General features: G+C 55.3%; 1 protein-coding gene across 4 annotated transcripts in view; it reads left to right on the forward strand.

Moving 5' to 3' along the window:
- Positions 1 to 16,930, forward strand: part of ZNF512B (zinc finger protein 512B) — a 35,261-nt gene that overhangs the window by 9,097 nt on the left and 9,234 nt on the right. Inside the window, exons 5-13 of one of the 4 annotated variants that reach the window (XM_063350164.1) lie at positions 64 to 236; positions 405 to 658; positions 1,433 to 1,510; positions 3,730 to 3,864; positions 5,256 to 5,380; positions 7,889 to 7,981; positions 8,826 to 8,924; positions 9,649 to 9,936; positions 10,597 to 10,788. In XM_063350164.1, coding sequence (XP_063206234.1) covers positions 64 to 236; positions 405 to 658; positions 1,433 to 1,510; positions 3,730 to 3,864; positions 5,256 to 5,380; positions 7,889 to 7,981; positions 8,826 to 8,924; positions 9,649 to 9,936; positions 10,597 to 10,788 — 1,437 coding nt within the window. The remainder of the gene's footprint in view (positions 1 to 63; positions 237 to 404; positions 659 to 1,432; positions 1,511 to 3,729; positions 3,865 to 5,255; positions 5,381 to 7,888; positions 7,982 to 8,825; positions 8,925 to 9,648; positions 9,937 to 10,596; positions 10,789 to 16,930) is intronic. The other 3 variants (XM_063350166.1, XM_063350167.1, XM_063350165.1) reach the window with 3 other exon arrangements.

Raw genomic sequence — 16,930 nt, forward strand, 5'->3', positions numbered from 1 at the left:
ATCAAAAAAAACCTCTCCCTTTTATGATCTAATGTCCGTCTTCACCTGTCTCTCCCCACACAGGGTGCAATCTCCGAGAAGCTGACGTATTCATGCTCGTACTGCGAAGCTGCCTTCACCTCCAAAACCCAGCTAGAAAAGCATCGGCTCTGGAATCACTTGGACCGTCCAGTGCCAACCAGCAAAGCAGAAAACAAAGTGCCGAAGGCCATTGGGAAGAGCAGTGGCAAGAAAAGGTATCAGGCTGTGGCTGGGCTGCGTGGTGGTGGCGGTGTAGGGATGGCTGGGAGAAGGGGAACGTGCCTGCCTCCATTCCCATGATCTGGGCTGGCGAGGGGGGGAGAGGTGTCAGGACATTTGTCTAACAAGCCCTCTTTAAACAAGCCCTCTGTGCTTTGCCCTAGAGCTGCTGAGAGTTCAGCTTGCCCCACCATCCATCCCAAACAGGCAAAGACGGAAAAAGCCGTGGCCCAGGACCATGCCGAGAATGGCGAGTGCCTGGCAGAGAGCCGGGAGAGCAAGGAGTTTCAGATCGCAGCAGCCGAGGCAATGGCAGCCGCCACCCCCACGGCAAAGTCCTCGAGCGGCAAGGATGCCGTGCAGCAGGGGGGCAGCCAGGCCTCGCTGCAGGAGGAAGACCCCGAGAGGATGAAGCACAGTAAGATTAGAGCCCGGGGCTACACTGGTTCAGGAGCCCAGAGAGGGGTATCCCGCAGGAAGGGGCTCTGCTCCAGCCAGCACTGCTGCAGGTGTCTCTCTGAGCGTGTCCAAGTCTTGTTTCAACGTGCTGATAATTTATCCCCCCAAGTTTCTTGCAGCAGTGAGTTCCACTGGGAGTTAAAAAACGGTTGCAGCTGTGGTAGGGGTGTTTCTGTAGGACCTGGAGGATTGGAAATGGATTGAATTCCCGGCAGCACAGCGAGCTGCTTTGTCAGCCTGTCTGCCCTCACTGAGTGTAGCAGTTTAAACCAGGGTGGTTCTGGCAAACCCGTTTTTCTAAATATTGGGACGGGGTAAGGAGGCTCACTCTGCCCATTACCACTGCAGGGCTGGCAGGGACAGTTGTCCCCATCATGGCATGGGATTACACTGCTTGCAGCACCGAAGTGAACCACCACCAGCCACCTTAGCTGCCGCGGCTGTGGAAACCACGTGGCTTTTGGCGCTAGACAGAGCCACCACTTCCACTAGTTGAATTAGCCCTGGATACCATTATTTCTCCTGGTTTTGTGGGGTGGGAAGCAGAATCCCGTGACTGTTTGGTGGGTGGGTGCTTGCTTCAACAGCCCCTATATTTCACAGTGGTAAAGGCCTCCTCAAGGTGATCCACTCCTGACACGGAGCGTGTGCCCACCCCGTGCCCTGGGACTGCTGAAGCTCCCCTGGCAGTACAGTTATTTGACCAAATCTCTCTCTCTGTTTCTCTCTTTTGAGTCAGGAAGGAAACAGAAAACTCCTAAGAAATTTACGGGGGAGCAGCCATCCATCTCGGGGACGTTTGGACTGAAAGGTAATACAGGGACGACTCTGGTCAGCTGTAGGGTTGTAGCTTCCCCCTGGGGCATTTTGGGGAAGCCACTTCCCCAGGAGCCTTACCTGTGGTGGAGATAACGAGATGGCCACCTGGAGCCTGGGGATATCGTGCTGGAGGAGGTGGTGTCTTACCATAAGAGTGTCATGAAGGGGATGAAAAGGCAGCAGCAGAGCTGGCACTGGTAACAACCCTGTCTGCTCTGCTCGGGAGCCTGTTGTTGGGAAATGAGGGAAGAGAGGAAAGGACCTGGGTATGTCCAGCTCTAACACAAGAGTAACAAGCTGCTGACACAAGTGAGACATGCGAAACATCATGTCATCATCATCCCACAGTCCTGGGACATCACCGTGTTTCCAATGGCATCGAGAAGGATTTCTGCTGCGTAGAAGGGCTGGGTGATGCATCCGTCCCTCAGACATTGGCTCCAATGCTGCTCACCCACTTTCAAGAAAATGAATTCAAGGGGGAAGAGACGTGTTCCTGGGACGTTTTCTGAGAGGAGGCTTAGGAGTTGTCTGCTTCAGTGTGACAAAGCAAGAGCGAGTGGGACTGTGGTCATGCTCCATAAATACAGCTGGCTGGGCTGGAGAGGAGGGAGGAAACCTGGAGCATCCCTGGCACAAGAGCAGCTGGATTCAGACTGGCTATGAAATTCATTCAACCAGGGAAATAAAAAGTGGATTTCCAGGCACTGCAGGAGGCAGCACCTTCCAGTACAAGAGGCACTCGGGGGAAAGACACTAATGGCTTTGAAGGAATTAAACACTTACCGAAGAGCAGGCTGGATGTCGTCTCTGCAATTTCCTGGCTCCTGGAAAGTCTGGGGTTGTTTCCCTTAACTTCCCCACAGAGGCACTGCCACAGACTGAAATGTCTGCTGTGGGTTCCTCGAGAATAAGCTCGTCTCTCCGGTGACCCGCTGCCTCAAATGGAGAGTGAAGATGGGGCAGGCATTTGCCTACATCGCCTGGGTTGAACACAGCGGTTTGCTCCCCAAAGGCACGGGTGCCACCAGCCTGTCATGGGATGATGTCTCCATTCAGACCGTGGGTTTACAAGAGCCACGTCCCACAAATGCAGGGACATGTGGACCCTTGCAGGGCGGGTGTGGATCTGACCCTGGCACTCACTGTGTTGCCTCCAGCACCTTCTGTGGAAGCACAGGCACAGGGCTGAACAGCACGTGAATTTGGGGGGGGTGGGGGGTGGACCCAGGGTAGAGCCTCCCTCCTCTTTTCGCTAGCCTTTCCAGAGCAACTTTGCAAGTTGTGTTTGAACTGCCGAGGGATTCTGCGCAGCAGAGGGGGATCGGGCAGTACTGCCACTGTCAGCACGTCCTCAGCGTGTGCTGAGCCTCCTCCTGCTCGCTTGGCCCTGCTGGTGCAGGGAGGGTGCTTCGGTGATTGGCACCCACGCCTTTAGGCTGAATGGGGAGCACACGCTTTGCCCGAGCAGCTGCGCGGGGATGAGGCACAGACAAGGTGGGAGGGTGGATGCACTCGGGAGATGCTGGCTGAGAGCCTTTGAGCTCCTCTCCGCTTTGCAGGCAGGCTTGATGACGGTCACCAGCAACCCACGGGGGCCACGCCAGGTTTCCTTTTCCCCATGTGCCTGTCGCCTGGTCACCCCTCCTCTCCTTCTGTTTCCTCCTGACCTTTTGCAGCACCTGGCGGGACCAGGAGAGACCTATGTTTATTGTGACAATTGTGTACAGGTCCTGGGAGAAAAGGTCCTGTGGGATCTGCTTTGAGATCCCAGAATTAGCCAAGAGGGACCCCAGTTCCTTGGTCTATGCAGTTAGACAGCCTTTCCGGTGCAGATTCATCAGCAGGAGCATCAGTTTTATATCCTGAATTTGCTGTTCCGATTTCAACTTTTAATTTCTTGCAAAATGTCCTTTTACCTCCTCCCCAGCCTGTCTTCCACACAGTCTGCCTTGCTCAAAGCATCCCACCCCGATTTGCTGTGGTGTTTCCTTAGTTCATAAACTGTCTGGGTTGGGGGAAATGATTCTGTTTACAAAATACCACAAGCTGTTATGATATTGCTTGTAGTTATGGACTTGATCCTACATATACAGCCTCGGCAGACCTACAGCCAGCTCAGGTCAGAGGTTGAGACTTTTTACCTGCTAAATGCAAGTTGGTCTGAGGGTATTAAAGCAAGTATTGAATAAAAATCCCCTCCCTCTACAGGTCTTGTCAAAGCGGAGGACAAGGCGAAAGCCCATCGAGCTAAGAAGCTGGAGGGGAGCACCAACATGGAGGACCTGAAAAAGAAATCCCCAGGAGCTGGTGTGAAGAAGGAAGTGGCTGTGCATCTACCGGCAGGTGAGGCTGCTGGAGGCAAAGCACAGGCAGCAGCTCTGCATGCAGCTTAGCTGTGCACCGGCTGAGTCCCGTGCTCTGCTCCGAGCCTGCATGGTCCCCACCTTCACACCATGGGCTCCACCTTCACCCACAGGCAGTGGTCCCCTCACCCCTCCTGGCCCAGCGGGCTGTTTGCTGGGTGAGTTTTCTAGCAGGTTTGTGAGCAAAAGCAGCCCAAAATCAAAAGTAGGAGCACACAGCTCCTGCCCTTTCAGAGTTTGTCACAGACATGGGGACAGCCGCTGCTCATAAAATACTGGTGCAGCCATAATTGACATCCTGAAAGGGATACCCTACCTTTGCTTCACTGGCAGGACAGACTACTGCAAGTGTGGGGAGATGGTAGCCAAATCCTGCTTCCACTTGGCTTCAGTGTGACCGCAATTTGGGTCAGCGTCTGGGATGATGGCATTTTTCTAAGATCATCTCCATGAATGACACCAGCGCATAACTCTGGGCATAGTTGTGTCTTCTCTGAGGTGCAGCCTACACCCTAGCACAGGTTGCTGACTTTTCTTGGGAGCTCTGGCAGCGGGAGGAATGCAGGATGTGCAAGATAAACACAGCTGCAATTCCTTACACTGCTTTCAAATTCAAATAAACGACTCTCTGATCTCACAGCCGTGCAAAAGCATCCAAATAAACAGACTTGGCGGATTTTATTCAGACTGGGCTTCCCTTGCTGGAAGCCCAGCACTGTTCTGCTGAGAACACGACGTGAACTCTGGACCTGGGAGCAGGTTTTGGCCCCACGTATCTCTTATTTTGGGTGTTTTTTAAGCCAGTCACAGCCATTCAAATAAACAGATGCCTGGAAGCTAGCACTCCCCTAGCTGCCTGTGTGTCTGCCGGGAAGAGGAGTGCCAGGGAAGCTTTCCAGGCACACGTCCGGATGGAGCCTAGACACTCACCTTTGTTTCACTCCCGCTAATTGTTTTGTTTGGCAGGGGGTAGTTATTCTACACAAGGGCAAGATGAGATGGCTGAGGGCATCATCATGTTTTAACTCTTAGCATGCAGGATGCCAGCGGGGTTGGAAAGGTGAACCTCCTTGTCCCCATAAAATGCCGGCAGGTAATGTGCCACGTAAATTGTCCCAGTGACCCAGTTTGCTCAGGCAGCTGCAGGAGGCGTGGGGCAGGCAGAGCTGTAAGTGCCTGCATGGTTTGCGCCCAGCTTGGCCTGTGCATGGGAGAATATTTTTCTTGTTTTACCATCAGGAACTTTTCCCGGTTGCGTGCTTTTTAACATAGCAAAGCAAAGCTTACGACAGGCCTGTCCTCTGCCGAGCAGCCCAGGCAGGTTGCTGTCTCTGCGGCTGGGTGTAACACCTCTCCCCTCTCCCTCGCCAGCAAACCCCGAGGACCAGTGGCAGCGAGAGATCAGCGAGAAGGGAGAAGTCGCCTGTCCAACCTGCAGCGTTATAACCAGGAAAACTATTGTGGGGCTCAAAAAGCACATGGATGTCTGCCAGAAAGTAAGGACTTGCTTTATTCAATCAGGCATATATGGATTTTGGAGGGGAATGGACGTGTACACGTGCCACTCATAAATGCATATTGGTGCTCCTAAAACCAGTTCTGGGCTGTGTTTGATAGAGTGCCTGCTAGTCATCTTCAGAGAGCTGGCAGCCTCGCATCAATTCAGAGGGATTTGGACACCTAATTCCCAGCGATTCTGAAGCCCTTTGTGGTCTGGGCCCATTGCCCTAATGTCTCCAGCAGAGCTGGGTATTTCTAGTAGCTAAACAAATAGTTTTAAGGCTGGAGAGATTGTTGGGGTTGTTTCTAATCTGGCCTCCTCCAGAGTTCTGGCTGCGGGATTTCGCTGTGTGCCATGCCTTGCATCAGGCCAGATAAATTGTGGTTGAATGAGAGCACGTCTCGGGGAGACACCGAGCTTGGATGTGCTCAGGCGGGCTGTCAAGACGCAGGAGTTCAGTAATGGTGCAGTGAAAAATTGTCTCTCTGCCACACTGCCATCCATCAGAGCACAAGATTACGTCTTCATCCGTCACCTGGCGTGGTGCAGAGCCATCCCCACAGAAAGCCGACATGGGATCGATGCCTTCCGCTTTGAAAATATGTGGCTCGGCTTTGATTCCACATTCATTTTCTGTAAATGCCTCCTCAGCCTTTGCCGCGCTATTTATACAGCAGTGGGAGGCTGCTCTCCCTTTCAGACCCTGTACTACATCGATGCCGGGCAGAATCCTGCCTCCTCTGACGTCCTCCTGGCTTCAGTGGAGTGGGGATCTTGGCCACCACTGCTCCTATCTCCTGTGCTTTGGAGCGTGTCCCAAGCCAGGCAGGCTCCGCGCGGGCTGCACGGCCGGCCGGCCTGCTGAGCGGGACTCTGCCAGAGCAATCAGGGCTGTCTTCTCCACTATAAATAGGCCAGTGGGTGTTCAGCCGAGGAATCGGGGCTGCAGCACGAAGAGAGGGTGTTTTGTCACCCTTCCCCGGGAGGCACGGTCCTTGCCAGGCCTGGCTGTGCCGCACTGGGACCTGGGCTGCTTTGCACCATCCCTACCAGAGCAGCCTGTGGCCCAGGGAGGACAATCCCCAAATTCTGGGTGCATGAACCACAGGTCTGAGCATTTCATCTCAGAGATGAAGCTATGGCACGTCCTTAGCGAAGCCCCGCTGCTACAGGCACGGTGTTCCCCCATCAGAAGTGACCCTGTAGTGCAGGCACCCTCTCAGCTTGCTCTCTGCTTTAACGACTGAAGTATTTCTTAGCTGGACAATGGGAAAAGGATATGCAGGCTCCCAAAACTCCTATAAAACAACGGAAATTGTTTTTCTTCATTCCTTACTTGTCACTGAGCGGTCTGCTGTGTTTCCTTTGGTTTTGGAAAGGAAGTAATGGATGGGAATGGTTGCAATATGCTTGGGCCTGAAGGAGATGAGGGCAGGTATATCCCACTGGTGTCCCAGGTGGGAGGACTTGTTAGAATATGGACGTGGCTTGTTCTTCAGCGTTGACCAGAGGAGTAAACCCCAAATTGGCTGGCATTGGCATCTGATGAGTCACGGAGCTTTTAGCATCCACCTTGTTAGGATCAGCGCTTGGGTCTGGAATAAGATTAGCCCATGGGAGCACAGGTACAAGTGAGACATTCCCAACTGGTGCAGTGAGTTTATTCTTCATCTCCCCAGAGCTCCAGGATGAGGAGGAATTTGCAGCTCCATCTTCGTTCCCTCTCCGGCTTCTAGCCCAGGCTTGATTGAAGGGGAAGTGGTGAAGGTGGAGCATCAGCCAGGCAGAAGGAGCAGGAATGGCCACAGCCGTCCAGGCACCGGCTCCCTGCCGAGACATCCTGTCTTTTGGTGCTCAGACCATTCACCTCCTGAGTCAATAAATTCTGGTACCTGCCCCAGCAAAAGTCACGATTTGCTTACTCGCTTTGCAAGTTCCCCTTGTACATCGGTGTGTGCATTTAATGCGTCCCCCAAGTCACTCAGGAGGCCAAGTCGGGTCAAACGGCAGAGCAGTATGAGGCGGGAAGTCTTCTGCTGTGATCGTGTCCAGCAGCGTCTTAATTCCAAACAGCCCAGGCGCCCAGAAAGCGTATCGTACGCCAGCATCTGTCATAGTTAATAGGGCTGCAGAGCACAGTCCACTAACATATTGGTAGATCAAAGCTTCTTCTCTTTCCTAACCCTTTAACAGGAAGACTAAGACACCAGGTCCAGATGTTTCCAGCCAGTGGGGCTTTAAATCTACATCCAAAATGGAATGTTTTCCAAAAATTGGGCATGTGGGTTTGATAACAGTATCCAGGACAACAGAGAGAAAACTCTTGAGCTGCAGGCTGGGATTGGGATGGGGGACAGGGACGCTGTGTTGCCTGCTGGATCCCACCACTGGGTACTGCTGCAGCAACAGCTGCCCATGGGGCTTATTGATGAGCAGCAACAGCCATTGGAAAAATGAACGGTGAACCGTGGCCTCCGTGGTGACTTGCCTCTAATTCCTTCAGCTGCAGGATGCCTTGAAGTGTCAGCACTGCAAAAAACAGTTCAAGTCCAAAGCTGGGCTGAATTACCACACCATGGCTGAACACGTCAGCAAGGTAAGAGAGCTGGGCTGCTTCCGGCCCGTGCCTCGTTTCTTGATGCAGATGCAGAAGATGAAGAAATCGGCAGTCCGCTTTCCTTTGTCTCTGCAAAGGAGGGAATCCTTTGCAACAACACCATCTTTGCGGCATTTCACGTGCTGCTCAATACAGATGGTAGCCATTGCCCTTCCCTGCCGAGCAAAGCCATCCTTCCCTGGCAACTGGTTAGGCTCATGTTCAACCCCCGATTTCAAATCTCAGAATGGGGGAAGATTTGGTGAGTACGGTGAGGCAGATTTTGAATGGCAAAGCTCTGCCTCCAAAACTGTGCCCACAAATCTGGGACTGATGGGTTCTGCCTTGCACGAATCTCAAAATCCAGTCTCTAACTCTCCACCATGCATGTGAGAAGGAGCCGCAAAATTTATCACGAATAAAATCTGGCAGGCGCCAGTTTAGGTGCTGTTCTTAAAAATCCAGTTGCATACGTCTCTGAGATACCAGAGCAAGGCATAACCGCATTTCTCCATGTCCTGTGCTTACCAGTTGTGACTTGTCTTTTACCCGTGCATTAACCTCCTGCTCCTCAGTTTGGCTGGTGAATCCTCCATGCAGGAGCTGCTCCGGGGTCTCTCAGCTGGCCCTTTGGGTGCAAACACAGGAAAGGCGTGAGCAGATCTGGCACATACCAGCAAAAGCGTTGGTATGCGGTAAAGCAGTGGGAGATCCAGCTCTTCTAACGAGAGGTTCCCCCAGCCAAGGGCAGCTCCTGCGAGGCAGAGGTTTACTATCCACTCCTGGCACAGAGGACATGAGTAAATGGCTGACTCTGTCGCTTCTGTTACTTCCTTGTTTCCAGCCTGTTCCTGTGGAAACCGCTGGACTTGGTGAACAGGAAGAGCGGGAAAGGCTGAGGAAAGTGCTAAAGCAGATGGGAAAACTGAAATGCCCCAATGAGGTACAAGAACGATTCCTGTTTCTCGTTCTGTGAAAAGGTGAAAGGAGCGAGTCCCGATGCAGAGGGGGACCTGCGCTCTCCAGGCATCCCTTGGCACGCTCTTGACTTTTCCGCCTTAGCTCAGCCATCCCGGTCCCCATCCCTGGCTCCATGCGCTCCGGTGACAGGTATTCCCGGCAGGAGGGTGGGCGTAGGGCAGGTTGAGGAGCGCTGAAGGGCAGGTTCTGCCTCCTGAACTCAGGAAGGGGCACCGCTGGCGCTGGCCCGGGCACAGTGTAAAACTGAACCAAACCACACCAAAAAACGGTCATGAGCTGGTTGCAGACAAGTCACGAACAGGTAACGGGGGCGTGTGGCAGAGGTTTGTCCCCCTGGATGCTTTACCCTCTGCGCTGGCAGCGCCTCTCCCAACGCCTTCCCCTCCTGCTGCCCGCTATGCATCTGTCCAGGGAGCTCCGTCGGTGTGTTGGGGCAGGTCGGGATGGGCACTGCTCCCCCTGTCCCTCTGCAGCGCTGTTTTGCCTGTGTGTGGCTTTTGGGGCAGAGGGGCTGGCCAATGACCTCCCTGCATCGCTTAGAGGGGACTGGTTGGCAGAGCTGCTCTGCAGAGGGGGAGCTCCTTGGGAGGTGTTTCTCCCTAGAGCGATGGCACCTGGAACATTTTTGATAAGGGCAGATGAAGCCCCAGCCTTCCTTAACCCTCCCCTTCTCCCCATCTCCGTAGGGCTGCGTGGCCAACTTCTCCAGCCTGATGGGCTACCAGTACCACCAGAAGCGGTGTGGGAAGCAGCTCGCCGAGGCTGACAAGCCTGTCTTCAGCTGTCCACACTGCAGCAAGAAGTACAAATCCAAGGCCGGTCACGACTACCATGTGCGGTCAGAACACACGGCCTCGGTGAGCCCCCCGGACGCCTCCGCAGCCCGAGGAGCGGGGCCATCCCCCCCCGGGGGTGACTGCAGAGCTGCAGAGCCGGCGGGCAGGACAGAGCCGGGCAGGGCCGGGCCGGGCAAGGCAGGTGCAGACATCGGACCGATGTTCTTTTTCTCCCCCTCATCACCACGTGCATGTGTTGTACCCTGCAGTGTTTGGGGGGAAAGGGCTACAGCCCCCTCCACCCCTCCGGAAAAGCAGGATGCTGCGTTTATGGGAGCGGAGCGGTCGGCAGCGTTCCCCTTCCCTGATGTCTGCGGGGCTGTGCTCCAGCCCACCCTGCATCCGTGCTCTGCAGGGAATAAAAACAGAGCTCAGGCCGCTCCCTCGGCAGCAAGCGCACGTCGGCTGCTTGCCAGCGCTGGGGTGGCAGGATCTGTCCCTAGGGAGCATCCTTTTCTGTTCTGTTGATCCCTACTGACAGCGCATCCAACGCTAATAATTCCCTAACTCTTAATAAATGGAGACGTTTATACACGTGGGAGCGTGAAAGGACGCAATCAGTCTAACGCCTGGCTGTCTGCTGGGCTGAGGGAGGCGGGGGTGCTCCCCTTGTTCCCATGCTCGGGGGCAGAGGCACACTGGTGTCACTGCAGCCCCCGCCTGCACAAAGCAGGTCTGCAAACGCGCATCCCAAGCCCCAGCATCCCCGTCCCGGGGCAGGAGAGCTCGCCTCTTCTCCCCTCAGAGCTCACCTCTTCTCCCCTCCTCATGCCCCTCCTGACTCTGTCTCTCTTGCAGCCGCCGGAGGAGCCAGAGGTGAAACCAGAGCCTGGCCCCATAGAAGATTTCGAAAGGACCCCGAGCGGCCGCATCCGTCGGACATCGGCCCAAGTAGCCGTCTTCCACCTTCAGGAGATAGCGGAGGATGAGCTCGCCAGGGATTGGACCAAGCGGAGGATGAAGGATGACCTGGTGCCTGAAACAAAGCGGGTGAGAAGCCTTAATTTCTCCTTTTTTTTTCTTTTTTTTTACACTCGCTGTACACAGTGATCCCGGGATGCCAGCATGGCCCCAGCTGGCTGAGGGCTCATGTGTCTCGTTTGCTGTGCCTTAAATCAATTAGCTGTGATGGCAAATTTATTGCTGAAGAGCCCACCCAGCACAGGCTGAGCCCCAGTGGTCTGGAGGCTCCGTACAAGCCCGGCAGCAGGCAGCTTTGCCCTTGCCACTGCCAGGACACAAATCTAAATGAAGCAAAAGGTGGTGCTTCGTGGGCAGTGGAGAGATCAGAGTCCAGGCAGGAGGATGTTGTGGAGGGAGGTCAGTTCTGGTCCGTGCTCAGCAGTGAAGCTGGGGCTGGCAGCCAAGAGGAGCACGTGAGGAGAGCAGAGATCGGATCTGGAACTATCTCCTTTGCACTGTCAGAGAGCAAAGATGCCCCAGGCAGAATTTCCTCCCTTCCACATCTCTTTTTTCTGGGCTTCCCTAGAGGGGAAGGGCCTGCAGCATCGCTGGAGCACCGCTCCTGCGAGTGGAGGAAGGCAGAGCGTGGCGGCAGGGCTGAGCCCTGCGGTCCCCAGCGGCGATGCACGCGTGGCCTGGTGCTGTGGGATCTGTGCAGCGAAAGTCGGTGCCCTGGCGGTCTGGAGCTTCGGGGAGGCATTGGAGCAACGTGTTAAATCAAACGTCCCTCCCGGCTGTAGGAGGGGGCGATTCCTAGGAATGTGCCAAAGCTGAAATTCCCTCCAGGAACGCTCCTTCTGGACCATAAAAGGAAGGAAGCAGCAGTAAATCATAAACCTTTTCAGTGTAAAAGGAAAAAAAGAGAGGGATTCGGAGATTTTTTTAATCCTGTGGTCAATACTTTTTGGCCAGCACTGCGACTCAATGCAGAGCCGTCCTGCGAGTCTCGGCACAGGCTGCAGCCTGTTTCTGGAGCAAATAATGCTGCAGTTGGGTACCAGGTCTTTGCCTTGCTCTGAATGGTTGAGCATTTCTTGCCCAGTGCTCCAAAATTTACCCTGGGCAGGATATCGGGCACATTGCAAAGGCGGGAGTGAGGAGCAGAGGAAGCTTTGCTGCAGCAGGGGTGTGGCGGTGCCTCTGCCATGAGCGTGCAGAGAGCGCGGGACAGCCCCAGCCCAAAGGACCTTCCTCAAGCCAGGAAAACAGCCCAAGTCCCAGAGCCAGCCTCGAGAAGCGACACAGCTTGCCCTAAGAAAGTGGGTGGCACAACAGCAGAGCTTTAGCCAAAATGCCATCCCGCTGACACAGCCTGCCCCGCGCTGTCCTGGCACCTGTGTGTTCTCAGCAGAAGTGCCACCGTCATCCTGCAGAGACCTGGAGGAACTCAGCCTGGCTCAGCTCCCAGTCTGCACGCGGTGGGCAGGTGAAAAACCAGCACACAAACAAACCAGCACCTTCTTTACCCACCCTGGCATCCCGGTGAGGCGACTGGCGCAGAAGGGGGTCTGGCCACAGTGCTGCCGTCCACCTTGGAGCAGAGCTGGGGGGTTTTGGGCCAGAACTGGTTGCGAACTTTTTATTTCCCCAATGCTTGGTGGTGGTGTTGGTTTCCAGATGACTTCAGCTGCAATGCATTTATAATGTAAAAAAAATCAAGCCCAAAGTAGCTGTTTCATTTCAAATACTGTGGGAGGAGAAGTGTGGTGCTCTCTTCTCCCCTCTCCAGCCTCAGCACTTGCATTCCTCTGTTTTCCTTTTGAATTACTCCCCGTACTCTTGACTTTGGGTATTTTCTGTTTGAACTGAGGGAGCAGCCCAGAATCCCAGGCCTGGACAAGGGGCCCATGTGCAAGCTGACATACAGAGGCATCATAAAGGTCTCAGCCGCTGGCATAAATGCTCCGTGAAATGCTATTTGTGGTGGTGCGTTTTTGGGTTTTTTTATGAGACATTTCTTGTGCTCAGAGTCTAATTGTTTAAGTTTAATTGAGCCCCATCTCTGCACTAAGGAACAAAAAGAATTGCTGTGAGGTTGGCAGAAACAGGTTTGCCTTGAAGATGAGTGAGGGGGGAGTTGGACCAGCTCCCAGGTGCCAAAACAAGGCTCTTGGGCTGGAGGATCGGACCTCAGGCCCTGCAAGGGCTGCTCTCTCTGGCTGTGCTGGCCGTGTGTCGCACAGATGGATTTCGGAGGAGGTCAGCGCGGTGGGCGAATACGTATGTAGCTGTGAGTGGGCCCGCGGGTGCGTCTTGCAGTGACTGTCACGTTCCCTTGACAACACTCTAAAATATAATCTGTTCAGTCTATGACATTTTTTTCTCGACGTGTGATGCTGGAAGGAGGTGGGAGGCAGGTTCTGCCTGGGGAGGCTGGTGGGAGCTTGCTGACTTCCGCACGCTCTGTGCCACTCCGCTGAGCAGCGTCTTGCATCGCTCAGGACTGCTCTACGTTTACAAGTTGCTTCAGTTCAGGGTGTGGAAAAAAAACCCTCCCAACTGCAAGCGACTCAAACACGCCTGCCAGCGCCCAGTTTGACCCTGTTACAGCCCCCAAAATAGCCCTTCCCTCAGAACTGGCTTGGGCTGTGCTGGCAGGACGGCTCTGTGGCGGGTCCAGCCCCAGGCAGCACGGGAGGCTCGGAAGAGCGGGCAGCATCCCCATGTCCCCGTGCCACCGCCCCGTCGAGCGCATGTGGTGGCCGTCCCTCCGAGGGAGCTGACAACCCGGAGCCACCAGAGCAGCAGAAAGACAAACACCAGTTAACCGGGACCGGGGTGGTAGGGCTGATGGCTCCCAGAAGAGCAGCTGCGCCACCGCCTCTTCTTCCCACGGTCCGTATCCAGCTCTTAGGAGTGTGCTGCCAGGCCCGCAGGACCCCTCGCTGGCTTGAACTTGGAGAGAGGTGGGATGTCAGGGATCAGTGGCAGATTTCAACTGCTCCTGCATCATCTCAGCAAGACCTGGGGATTTCCAAGGTCCCAGAGGGACGGATGCTTCCCAGCTCTGGTCTGTAACTGGTGATGGCTGGATGCACCCGGACTTGCTGCTTTGCAGGACCCGCTCCATCCCCAAGCTCTCCAGTTACCTGCCACAGTGCCAGCAGTCAACGTGGATTTCAAGGGAGCAGAAGAAGAAAGCCACCCCTCCTCTCCATCCCTTCTCCAGGCAGCAAAGCTTTTCCCCAGGGGAAGGCAAGCAGCTCCTCAGCAAGCCGAAGGGATATGGGAATTTGCAGCCATGGCCCCGCTGCAGCCATGGCTTGCCCTCGCGGCCACGTGGCAGCTGGTCCCAGCTGGGGAGAGGGGCTTTGGGTTTGGATCCCGTTGGTGGCCCATGGTGGGATGCATTTGCCTTTCCCGGGAGGATGGATTCCTTCGCACCAAAGCAATGGCATTAGAATAAACGATTGCTGCTCGATCCCAGGCCCTGTGCTGCCTTCATTCTGCGCTAACCAAATCCAGCATTTCTAAATATACACTGGAGTCTTATTTTCTCGCTCCGATCTTTATTTGCCTCTGGATAAGCTGAAACAGATGGGTGTTTCACAACGGCCGCTTGCTGGGGATGTCAGATGGGGAAGGGCAAACCCCTGCTGCTTTTCTGGGAAAAAATCCCCTTTCCAGAAGCTCCATGAAGATGATGCCGATCTTCCGACCCTCCTCCGGCCTTCGCTGGGGCCATCACCTGCCCGTGCGCGGTCTCTGGGCTGCTGCAGAAGGAGTGAGATGCCGGCAGGTTCCCAGCTCGATGGTGTGGGCAGGCAGTGGTGGGCTCCGCGATCTGGCAGGGGGTGATGCCTTTACGCATTTTGGAGGCTGGACTGAGAGAAACAGCCTCGTCAAGCAGAAGGAAGAGGTATCTAAGAGGCAAGAGGGAAGAAAACACCATGGAACTCCCACAGTTTCATGGTGTGATGCTTTCCCTGTGGAGCTTGAGGTGGGGTGGCATCTTTCAAAGTGCCACCAGCTCTGTGCCGGGGGTGGTGGTGGGTTCCTGCAGCCCAGGCAGCCCCTGGGCTGTGCAGAGGGGGTAATGCAGAGCTTGTCTGGGTCAGTGGGGTGCAAGGGCACCCCGTTTGCGTCCCCACGGCTCAGGGTCTGGGTGTCGCTGCAGGGCTGGGGACAGTCACGGAGGCTGCACATCCCTGTGGAGCCTGGGTGCTGTGTGGCAGGGTGATGGAGGTCCGGAGCAAAGGGCTGCCAGGGGCCAGTCATAAAGCTAAAGGGGAAGAGTCGTCTCCAAGCTTGAGTTTTTAAGAAAGCCCTGTCCTGGAACAAGGGTGAATTCCAGAGCAGAAGAGCCTGGCTTGGGTTTGTCCCCCAAAACAATGGCCCTGCGATGCGGGCGGGAGCCAGGCTGAGCCCTGCCGATTCATGTCACTGGTGGGCCAAACCGGATCCCAGCTCCGGCTGTGGACCCAGAGGTTGGCAGGGCTGAGTCCGTCTTTCCTCCCCTTGCTCGGCAGCGCCAACATGGTGTCACCCAGCCGCCCGGAGCCACGTATGGGACCCAGCTGCCCGCCAGCGCCCCTGGGTGTGTTTTGGCTTCGCCTCACGGACGGCATCAGCCGTGGTTTCCGCGGGGCGATGGGAGAGCCGTGCCTCGCGCTGGGGACCTCGGTAAAGCTTCCAGGGGAGTTTGTTGGCCAGGGCTGAGGCAGCCTGCATGGTTCTCATTTACTGCGATATATTTTGGGGAAGGGGAGAGCTGTCTAGGGAGCGGAGAGGATTGAAATATGAAAGTTTAATTAAATAAAACTGTCAGTCAAAGAAAACAAGCCTTCCCACCCCAGCATCCTTCGACTGTTCAGAAGAGATGGGCTGCGGCCAAAACCAGTTGTAGTCATTTAATGATTTGGCCATGAAGATTTTCACTTACAGGCTGTTTGAGGAAAATAAATGGAAAAAAAAAATAAAATATTCCATGCCTGGGGCTCCCTCTTAATAGAGACATAAAGATGACTTTGACATTCCCCGAACCGCAGCGCCCCGGGAAGACATGGGATTTGCATGTTATTGTGCAGGGCTGTTGGAGGAGAGCGGGGAGGGATTTTTCTCTGGAATGGGAAGCTGGAGCAGCGGAGTCCACATCTCTGAACATCCCCCCTCGTCTCTTCCCCGGGGATGCGCGGAGGGAGAGGTTGTTGCTGGGGCTGTGTGCGGTTACCGTTAATGTTTGCTCATTCATGGGATTGATTGGTTTTTAATTAAGGAGGCCGTTTGGCATCCCAGCTCTCAGTATCAATGACAAAAAGGGACTCCTGTGTTCTCCCCTGGAGGTGGCATTGCCTTCCCCGGGCGGGGGACCAAGCGGTTGGTAGATGCACCGTCCCAGTGCTTCAAAGGGCTCTGCTGGCATCTCCCCCGGCTGCGAAGCACGACAGAATAGCAGCACACTGGGGCTCAGGGGATTTTTCCGCATCCGTCCTTAGGAGCATTCGTAGTGCCGTTTCGCAAGGCCCTTTGCCCCTGCCCCTCGCGCGGAGCCCAGCTCTCCCTGGGCTGCCTTCTCCTCCGGCTGTGCCCCGCCACGTGCCGAGGTGGGCGCTGCGGGGGCTTGCGGATCACTTAAATTTGGGTGGAAACAAGTGGTTGGTGTCTGAGCTCTCAGTGGGAGCTCCCTTTGCAGGGAGGTTTGGGAGCAGCCTGTTCAGGGGAGCCGGACAAAGGCAAATTTGCAGCTTTATCAGCACGTTGAGGAAAAATCACAGCTGGAAAAGAAATACAGCCAGCCACTTCCCTGCCACATCGGAACCGCGAGCTCCTAGGGGTCCTAAGGGCACGTTTCAAAAACAGAGCCTGGGTTTGCACCTCTTGTCCGTGCATCCTCCCTGGTCAGCGTGGATGCACAGATGCAGCTGTGTCCCATGCTCGGAGGTGCCCACGGAGAGCAGCACTTGCTGGGGTACCCCCACCTGTACTGTCCCCCCGTGAGCTCACCCAGCCCTGCTTCGACTCGGGGCGAGTTTGAGGCTTGGCACCCAAGTAACGTCCATCCGTCCTAGGTTGGGCTTGGAGTCGTGCTGGTGTGGTCACGCAGCGGGCGGGCAGGCAGCTCAGGTGGCCGGTGCAGCAGCCCCGTGTCCCCTGCGGACCTTGCCGCGGTGGCAAGCAGAGACCAGCCCTGCAGGTAGGGCCAAGGGCGGCGTCTGCGAGGCACAGAGAT

This window comes from Chroicocephalus ridibundus, chromosome 12, assembly GCF_963924245.1.
Source record: "Chroicocephalus ridibundus chromosome 12, bChrRid1.1, whole genome shotgun sequence".
NCBI lineage: Eukaryota > Metazoa > Chordata > Aves > Charadriiformes > Laridae > Chroicocephalus > Chroicocephalus ridibundus.